This window comes from Haliaeetus leucocephalus, unplaced genomic scaffold (genome assembly GCF_000737465.1).
Source record: "Haliaeetus leucocephalus isolate CR32 unplaced genomic scaffold, Haliaeetus_leucocephalus-4.0 Scaffold2, whole genome shotgun sequence".
Taxonomy (NCBI): domain Eukaryota; kingdom Metazoa; phylum Chordata; class Aves; order Accipitriformes; family Accipitridae; genus Haliaeetus; species Haliaeetus leucocephalus.
In genome coordinates this window covers 14481453-14491269 of record NW_010972438.1, presented here as the reverse complement: position 1 = coordinate 14491269, position 9817 = coordinate 14481453, and the positions used below count along the sequence as shown (strand labels likewise).

Below are 9817 nucleotides of genomic sequence, written 5' to 3'. Positions count from 1 at the left end.
GGGGGGCGGCGGCAGCGCGCCGCTGTCGCCCCTTACCCATGAGGATGCGCATCTGCTTCTTGCCGAAGAGGCGTGAGAAGAGCGAGGAGATGGTGAGGCCCATGGCGGCTCCGGCGCGGGGCTGGGCGGCGGCGCAGGCGGCGAGAGGAGCGCGGCGAGGAGGGAGGCAGGGAGGAAGGGAGAGAGGGAGGGAGGGGGAGCGCGGCCCGGCGCCTGTCTGCGCTCACGGATCCCTCCGCGAGCGAGGAGGCAGGCTGCTGAGGCGCGGGGTTCGCCCGGCGGCGCCGACTTATAAGGCGCGGGCGGCAGCGACGACGGCGGCAGCTGCTGCTCTGTGACCGGGGAACCTCGCTCGCTCGCTCGTTCTCTGCCACGTCACGCTCGCCACGGCCGCCCCGGCTCCAACGCGGACAGAATCACGTCACGCTCGCCACATCCCCCGTTCGCGGAACCACCCTTCGCCACACGGACCGAGCGCCCAACGGCGGCGGGGACTACTACTCCCAGCGAGCGCTGCGCCCGCTCCGCGCCTCGCTCCTTCTAACCGCCGCTGCCGGCGCACGACGGGGGATGTAGTTGACGGCGTCCAGCCCGCCTCGCCGCAGCTTCCGGCCGCCCGGGGCACGGCGGAGCGCGGCATGCCGGGAAATGTAGTCCGCCGGGCGCCAGGCAGCTCCTCAGGCCGAGGCCGAGGCCGAGGCCAAGCGGCCCGCCGCTCCCCGGGGCACCCCCACACCCGAGTAGTTCACCTCACTGCAGCTCCCGCTCGGCTGAGGCTGAGGCACGACAGCCAACAGGGTCTTCTGCCCCAGGGCAGCAGGAGAGCTCAGAGCATGAGAGAGATGCAGGGGGTTCAGGGCAAACCAAATCCTCGGAGGACCCCCAAAAACACCCTAGCAGCAACAGAGCCAGGTAATTACAAAAACCCAACCTCTATCACGGGAACGCTGATTACCGAAGGATCTTTTTCTTACGTTGTTTCTGTGACCTGGACCCTCGGCTGCAGAGTCAAGGCGAAACACGGCGTGGTCTTGGCACCAAAACAGCACACGGCTTCTCGGCCAGGAAGCAGCAAACAGATCGAGGGAAGTTAGATGGGAATAAAACTGAAACAAGCCATGGTTTTTTAGAAGCATGCCATTTTTTGAGAGATATGTTTGAGTTCATAACCAGCTGTAACAGCGTCTTTCACAGCTACTGTAAAAAGCCCCTGGTATGGCAGTAATTAAATTTGGGGCAACGTAAGATGAGCTGCATTAATACCTAAGTGACTGAGCTCCCTATCCCAAGGAAGCATTGGTTCAATCAAAAGCCCTACAAATGTTCAAGGGAGTTGTTGCCTACCTGTGTGAATTAGAAACTATGTCAGTACACAAGAGCTAACATTTTTCAAACAGAAGCTATTTACTTATCTTCCATTAAAGAAAAACATCTTTAATGGTCGTGATAAAAGAGACAGTCCTGGACCAGATCCTAACAGTAGACAACTGTGAGTGAGACTCAACTTAGGCTGTTGTTTTCTTACGTGTCATGTTGAGTCTTACTCAGGTTTTAAATTATGTTCTTCTGAACCAAAAATCTGTTGTAAATTAAGATTGAGGGTTGTATTTTTATAAAATTAAAATATCACTTATTTGAAACTTACATCTAGTTAGTGTGCAAGATGTTAATATGATCCTGATGAACTATTAGATTTCAATTTCCTCATAGTTTTAAGGAGTCCAGTTCTAGGCTTCCAATACTTAACAATTTCCTATTCAGAGCACTCAGCATTTTTACTTTTGTTTTTGGCCATGGAAATTAAGCTTCCCTGAACTTAGCTGAAGATAAGTGTACTACAAAATATTTGAAGGACTCTCTCTGAAAGGTTACTTCCCAGACCATCAAGCTGGCATATTCTTACTATAGCTAGGTAATTCACAGATACCTTCCATTATTTCAGTTGCTTGAGTACAATCTAACAAACATTTGCTTTAGAAGTGATTATCAATAATCAGCATTTCAACATTAACCTAAGTGGTTGCTCTGTATAATCATACTTAACTATTATTCACAACATATTTTTGGTTCACACTCCTTGACTCAGCTCATGGATGTTAGGACTGTTGAAGGACTAGCTGCATCTTTACCATATTTGATTGCACTCCATCTCGTGTTTTGGTTCTTGGCGTTATTTTACATTGTTTAAAAGAAATCTGAGAAGTCTCAAAGCTTGTGTGTGTCCAGTTTACTCTCCTATTACACTAACTGAGGCAGTCTTAACTTTTTCTGATGACCCAACTGGGGCCCTTTATCTTTAGCATTTCTTTATTGAACAGCTGCTACCTCTTTTCTAGGACCCTTTCTAATCACCCAGGTATTCTCTCCTTCACTTAGGGACTTTTTCCCAGCCTGGTCCAAACAATGTTTGGGTATACATACATATATATATATATTTTTTTTTTAAAGTCAGGTTAAGACTGAGGCAAAGTTACAGAAACTAGTAGTTTTGTGCACAGTCCTTTAGCTGTCAAGCCTCAGATGAATGAGGTATAGGCTCTTTACCTGTATTTTAAGCACACTGAATTAAGAAAACAAAACCAAAACAAAAAACAGGGGTGGGAAAATTCCAGATCACCAAGTGGGCAACTACTTTCTGCAACAGATACAATTCTGCTGCTGCAACACTATGAATGGCTGAAGCATCCCTAGTCAAAACATGCATGCTCAGTTTAAGAGGACTGCAGGGAGACAGGACAAGATCAGAAACCTGCAACAAGGCTGTTCCTGTTGTAGTGACTAGATTGTGGTTATAGGTTAAGGTCCTTTTCAACCACCATTACTAAAAGCATTACAAGTCACTGAGGAAGACAGCAAACAACCCAGTACAACTCTTCTTTTTGCCTTTCTTTTGAACAAGACTCTAATTCTGTTTAAGCATCTAGTTATTCAGGGATTTAAACTAATACCAACTCCATTAAAGAAATTGGAATTGAGCTTTGCTTGCAGTCTACTTCCCACTACCATGTTTCTCAAAGGCCTCTCAGATGTGTACAGGAAATAAACTGCAGACTGGGTGAATTTTGCTTGGAAGCCAGTCCCTGCCACTTGCTTTCTTGAGGATCCTGCAGCTCTATCATATTACAACTATGATGTGTGATCAAACTACACCACTACTCCATCACATCAGGTAGTTCTGGGCACCTAAGAGGTACAGCTTCATCAAGTCAGACTAAGCAGCAGCCTCTATAAGCTGCTGAACAGCTTTGCTTACACACAAGAGGGGAAAAACAAACAAATCACATCCATCATCTAAGTCACATTAACTTCCAAAGAAAAAAAAATAAAAATCAAACCCTTTATTTTCTTTTACAAAAATACATATTTGCAGTCATGTGATAGTTATCATAGTTGTTACCAGTTTACATGGTTACGAGAAACTACACAGTGCTCCAGGTTAAGTATTTAAGATAATTTAGTATAAGAATGGCCACTTACTAATTTCTAGATTAGAAATGCTATTCATCAGGGTGTGCAAAAAAAATTGGCAAGTTAGAAATTAATGCTGAAGTGGTGTAGTTTAAGTAACATAATAGATACATTAAACTTTTGGTCATGAGTAATTGTATACAAACCATAACAGTATTAAAATACATTATTTTCATAAAAATACCATTGTGACACTTTATATCTAAATAAGACATTTTTAGAAAGATGATATGAAATATTTATCATACAAAAGCATATTCTTATAAGCAGGATTATGTCCTAAGTTTTTAAAAATTCTATCCAAGCACTTAAAAGCAGAGTTTATTTTATAACTGTGATCCACTTGTCATATAAAAGTGTATGCTGTGTGTACACTACAGCATTAAGTTTATTCTACTTGAAACTGGTCAAAATATAACACTGCATGTGGAGCAGCTGAGTTCTTATATACCACTGAAACTTGTTCAAGAAGATAAACATCACATTCTTGTTGGTTAATATGCAAGAGGAAATTACTCTTTATGCATGTCTGCTATATGCATATACTGAGAATAAGTTTATGCTACAATCTTTTCTTGCCACAGTTCAACCTTTCCATAGGCTTTTTCCAGCAGAAGCCAACATCATCTCCCTCCAGCCCCATTAACTCCTCAAACTGGTATAAGTAAAAAAACAAACAAACAAACAAAATTATAACAGGAGCTGACTGGTATGATCTCCAGCTGAAACAGATTGTATATCAGCTAACTCTACTGAAATAACTGATTTTAAAATCCATATTAGAACACCGTGTTTATTTCCTGTGATGAATACTGCATGCTTACATTTACACTAGTGATACACTTTAAATCCTGAATGTCAGCAGTTTAAAACCACCAATTAGTATACAATTACTTTAAGGCATGTGAGTGAGAGCACCCTAATTAACTGACATTGAATGGAAGAGACTTCTCTTCAGGAAATTTCTGTCAGCTGCCTTCTCTTCTTTAAAGATGCTAAATTAGTATGGTTTTGGAAAGACGGTAAGAAGGAGAAAGGAAGAAAGTTAAGAACCGATCTGATTATTTCAACTGTCCCTAAAAGTTTTCAAAGCAATGATTTACCAGTAAAATACCTCAACTATAATGTATTCTGACCAAGTCACATAATATGTCAGTTGGACTTAGAACTAGATGAAAACTTAAAAAAAAACCAAAAAACCCCCCAAAAACCCCCATCAGGTACTACATCAACAGGACAGTACAGGATCAATATTGCTTACCCCTGAGTTAACAGGATTGGGTATAGCAGCACCAATTGGAAAACATTCTGCAATGCCAGCACTGCACTGTGGTCCTATACTGTGGTATAGTCTCATTATGCCCACATTTTTCTTTAAGAGCACTTATTTCAAACATCATTAGACACAGGAATTCCTTCAGTTGCATTGGTATTTAAGTGGAAAAAACAGTGAAAACAGTATAGTGGGCTATACTATTAGTACAGTCCATTTGTAGTGTTAATATACTATTCAGAGCCATGTTCCAAACTTGGTAAGCCACTGTCTTCTGTGAAACTGTATTTGCCCTTTTGTTTTCTGCACAAAAATAGCCCAGTAGAAATCACGTTGTGCCAGTTTTGAGCAAGATGTCCTGTAAGTCATCTGGAAGTGCTAGTATAATATCATTGATGTGCATCTGCAGCTTTTTCAGTGTGTCAGTTTTCACAGGAAGATGTTCTCTGTCAGCCTGCAACTGCAAAGGTACAATACAACATGATTGCTACTGAAAATGCAAGTTTACCTAAAGACACACCAAAGTGACATGTTACCGAATCTGGAAAATTAATTCCTTATTTACTGACTAAGTAGGACTTTGGACAATAGCAGGTTTCCTCAACAACCACACAACAGCATGAGCTAATGCTGATTTGGACTTTTAGTAAATCACAAGAAAGTTTGACTTTCTTCTTTGAGTATTCAGCCTTGCTCCCACTTAGATCAGTTACAAAATTCCAACTAGTTTAAAGAAAACAAGATCAGTGCAATGCTTCCAACATAGCTGGACAATGTTGGGAAGCTAGCTAACTTTTCAGTCATGGCTAAAATGAACTGTTTTTGTTTTAAAAACCTGAATGATTGATTACTTGAGCTACCTAGAACTTAAATGAAAATATTCTTAAAGTTCCTGTAAACACAACCATATAATATTTTTATATTTTTATCTAGTTAAGTCATGCACATTTGAGCCATGTTCAATTCAGTTACTTACCAGTTTATTCTTTAACTTTAAGACAAGATCCACCGTTTCTACTTCAGTATGCTTCTGACTCCAGAAAACCAAGTTCTAAAAGAATAAAAATTAAGCACTGAAATATTTATGGCAACATACATAATTTTCAAAAGTAGTATTGATTCACACCCACTGTTCAGAATAGGTCTTCTCCTTGTCCTTATTCTCATGCCATTTACTAAGCATATTTTACTCATGTACTGTCTCTACAGTGAGCTGCAAAATCTGCTTTATTTGCATGTTTGCCCAGGACTTAGTATAACAGGAGACTACCACACAAACACAATACAAACAAATTAAAAAAAATTAAAATCATGCCAAACAGGCTTAGTTTCAAAAATAGCATCTACAATGCAAAATGGCAGTGAATGTTTACCAAATTGGATCTGCCAGCACAATGAAATATGAAAATAGTGCCAGGCAGCACTTCTTGTTTCTACAGCATTAAAGGAGATTACATAGTCAATAACTAGTAAAATATACTCATTAGGTTAATTTTCTTATGGAAGTTCTGTTCCCCTACCCCTTTACTATTCACCTATTAAGGACATTTGCTCAGAAAGATGTTAACACTTAGATCAAAAGAAAAAGCTAATAAGGGGCAGAGTCAGCAATAAATTTGTGACACATTTCTTTGCAGTAAGTTAATGTCAAATATAGTTGGACAGATTCTAGGTGATATAATTGACCTAGCTATTGCCCTGCAAATTATTTGGGCTGCTCTGTTTGAACAATCTCTTTGGGTTGCTACAATGTACTGTTTGGGAATTGACAAGGCAAGGGATAAAAATCAATGGCTTATTTTAAAATAACCGGTGCAATTTTTCTGTTTGTTTTAAAGTTGTGGTGTTGACTTACTTCTTTTTGTTCTTCCTATTCTCTCTTTAGCTGTACAATCTCTTCTCCTCTTCCAATACCTTTCTTTATCATTGTTCCAATTCAAATTACACTGATACCCACTTCAGCTTAAGTAAAGAATGGATCTTGCAACATAAGATCATTTATGTGGCATTTTGTTATCTATGAATAAACAGTTTTCACTTCTCAGCTTCCAATTACTATGGATCAGTTGTAGGCTTATTTACTATCCATATCTAATTAGTTGTCAATTTTCTGTGGTACTCACTGAGTTTATACCTTCAAAGCTACAAACGATATCACAAGTAGGTATGTGTTATCAAATAAAATGCCAAGGAAGGAAGCTGAATAAAGTAACATTATCAAGTAAGAGGAAAAACTTTTTTGGGGGTGGATGGCAGGGGGGTGGGTATTCAATTTCAAAATACACAACAAAACAAAAAAAATACTAAAGATACGTTTTACAAACAAACTATATTTCATATTGTTCTCTTTCGCTATGTTAGTTCTAGCTTATACTTGGTTAACAAAATCACATTTTGCTAGACCAGGCTTCACAAAATTGCCAATATTTTTATGTTCAACCAAGGAAAACAGCAGAAGTAAAACTGACCCGAGGGAGAATATATTTTTATTACAAGATGATAAATATAATCGTAAGCACACATTTTTCTAACCTCATTACAGAGTGCTTCTAAATGAAGGGCCTCCAACTTCTGTGTCATTTCTTTCTGCCGGCTTCTAAACCAACCATCAAAGTTTGGTGATTTCAAAAAATGCCTGGTAAAATACCGAAGCAAAATACATTTTATATTTTAATTACAATTTTGCTAACACTGTTTTTCTACATCATGAAATGTAAATTAATTATGTTTGAGGTTGAAGAAGATATTAGGACCCTTTCTCTGTTTACTTTCAAAAAAATGTAATATTCTGAAGTGGAGTATAACAAGTGCTTCTATTAATCAAGACAAGGATTGAGAAAACAATGTAAAGAAAAGGTGTCTGAAAAACAATAAAGATTAGGAATTTTTGTCAGGAAAAAAGCAAGGCTCAGTTTGAAATATCCTCATTTTTATCTTTGTGTTTGATTACAAGGAGGAATCAAGTTAGAACCAGAAATAAAAGCACAAATAATACTGGTATACAGAGACCTGTAGTGTTAGTAGCATCTTATGAAAACCATTAACAGGTTACAGAGAAAGAGATTTAAGCAAGTAAGGTATACTAAGCACTATCAACTCCTATTAAAGCATATATTCTAAAAGTAAGTCTTATTCAAATCAATATTAAGTTTGCTCAGGAAAGAGCATATGTAGTACTGATTTGTCTTCATTTATAGAAACTATTTTTTTTATGGTGATGAAAGAAATGACCTGTAAAGTCCTATCCAGTCTCCTTTTAAACCTGATGTGAGCTGTGGTCCTGCTTTTTCCAGTGTCTTCATGAAGTCATCTTGGCTAAACTGCCTCAGCTGTGGAGGACTCTATGGAAAAGAAAAAAAAAAAAATCATTCACATACCATAACTGTTTTCTCTAATCACCAATTTCTAGCTCATTTGAATTATATTTCCTTACCTTCCATGGTGATATGCATTTTTGCAAAGGCATTAGGCTTGCCACATAACGTTCCTAGGGGAAGGAAAAAGAAAGGTTGTTTGCATTACCAGTCTTAAAGATACACAGTCCACGTGTATGTTTACTTATCACTTGTGACCACAGCCTCTTCTCTTCTAAGTATTGGTACAGGGTGGGATCATGCATATTTACCCCATGAGAGCATAAGGAGCTTATCTAATACCGTTTGTATTTCCCAACTACAGAACTTTATGTCAGCAAGATTTAAGAAGGACATGAGGGAAAGGAGGACAGGAAGCAAAAGTATACATGGAATATATATATCCTCAACTCCAGCCACTAGTAAATAATCTCTCTCTTCTTTAGTGACAGTCCACAGGTACCTTCATATCATGGGTGATTCCAAAAGTAATCCCACTTTGTATCAAGTATTTGGAAGTGATTTTCAGAGTCCCTCACACAAACATTAAAAATACAACTAACCTACAAAATGCTGTATCAGCTGTGGGCATCTCTGCAGTAGCAATGCTTGGCAAAGGCATGGCTAGAGCCCCGAAAGGCTATCTAATGTATGAGTAGTGGAGACAATTCTCGGCAAGGCCACTGCTGAAGCTTAAGGTCTGATGACACAAAGCAGCCCTGCTCTGCCAGCTCACACAAGCACATCAGAACAAGCTGCTATACATTTTGAGAGTGTCTGTACGCAAATGGTCATAACTTTTGATCTATGAACATAATCAGCTTTGATAACATTATGAAAAGTCTAGTTCTATCTTTTGAAGAAACAAAGGACCCCTCCAGATACTCTTCTTGTGGCAGAGAATGTAAAGGGTGATCTCGCCCTATAAACTAAGATTTGTGACAGAAAACATATGAAGTTTCTTACTTGAAGAGAAAGTTTGAGCAAGATGGGGGGGAATGCCAGGGAAAGGTTTTAGATTCACCCTACATGCCCATCCTGTCTCAAAATTACAGAGAAAGACAAATTTTAAGGAAAAACTCCTCTAATCATTAACACCTAAGGACAAACAAGTCTCTTGGGATGTCCCAATTCTTGTGGACAGAAATTGGAACTGATCATGCATGCTCTAAAATGATGAAATGTTCAGGTCATCCACAAAAAGTGTTCAGAGGGCTCAGAATGAGACAGCTGATACGTAAACATCCAATGCCCAAGGTATCACTTCCCAATTTTAACCACTTGCCCAGAGAAATGACTTAACTTCATACAGAACTTTTTGGGTTGGTGAAGTCCATCATTGCTCTGACTTCATACCTCCAAATGCTAGGTAAGAGCATATTAGAACATATTTATCATTATCCTAATGCACAAATTGGAAAACATGACAAATTTCCATTTCAGTGCAAGTCAAAGCCTACAAATCTGCATGAATTCAGCAACCCAAACACAATATCCATTTGTCGGCATAAAGGTATGTCAGGAGTCTGCAAACACTACAGCAGCATTTCAATTTACAAGACAGGTAAGTTTTTACTATTACATTAGATATGAATTCCTATTTTACAATTTGTCTTGGCAAACTGAGATCTCTGTCCAGAAGAAAAAAAATAAATCCATGAACATTAAGCATTTCAACGAACTCTGCCAACTGGTTAGAAATCAGACAAAATTTGTCCCCTAA

The 9817-nt window shown here is 39.3% G+C and overlaps 2 protein-coding genes across 7 annotated transcripts in view; both read right to left on the bottom strand.

Annotated features, from left to right (window-relative positions):
• ARF4 (ADP-ribosylation factor 4) overlaps positions 1–562 on the bottom strand; it is a 12164-nt gene extending 11602 nt beyond the window's left edge. The window contains exon 1 of the mRNA XM_010572500.1: positions 37–562. Coding sequence (XP_010570802.1) covers positions 37–103 — 67 coding nt within the window. The 5' untranslated portion in view covers positions 104–562. The remainder of the gene's footprint in view (positions 1–36) is intronic.
• Positions 563–4141: 3579 nt separating this feature from the next.
• Positions 4142–9817, bottom strand: part of DENND6A (DENN/MADD domain containing 6A) — a 35931-nt gene continuing 30255 nt past the window's right edge. For 4 of the 6 annotated variants that reach the window (XM_010572462.1, XM_010572453.1, XM_010572471.1 and 1 more), the window contains 5 exons: positions 8175–8228; positions 7973–8082; positions 7274–7376; positions 5718–5792; positions 4142–5201 (listed from right to left, as the gene is read on the bottom strand). In XM_010572462.1, coding sequence (XP_010570764.1) covers positions 5070–5201; positions 5718–5792; positions 7274–7376; positions 7973–8082; positions 8175–8228 — 474 coding nt within the window. In that variant the 3' untranslated portion in view covers positions 4142–5069. Of the gene's footprint in view, positions 5202–5717; positions 5793–6596; positions 6722–7273; positions 7377–7972; positions 8083–8174; positions 8229–9817 lie in introns of those variants that run through there. The other 2 variants (XR_774662.1, XR_774663.1) reach the window with 2 other exon arrangements.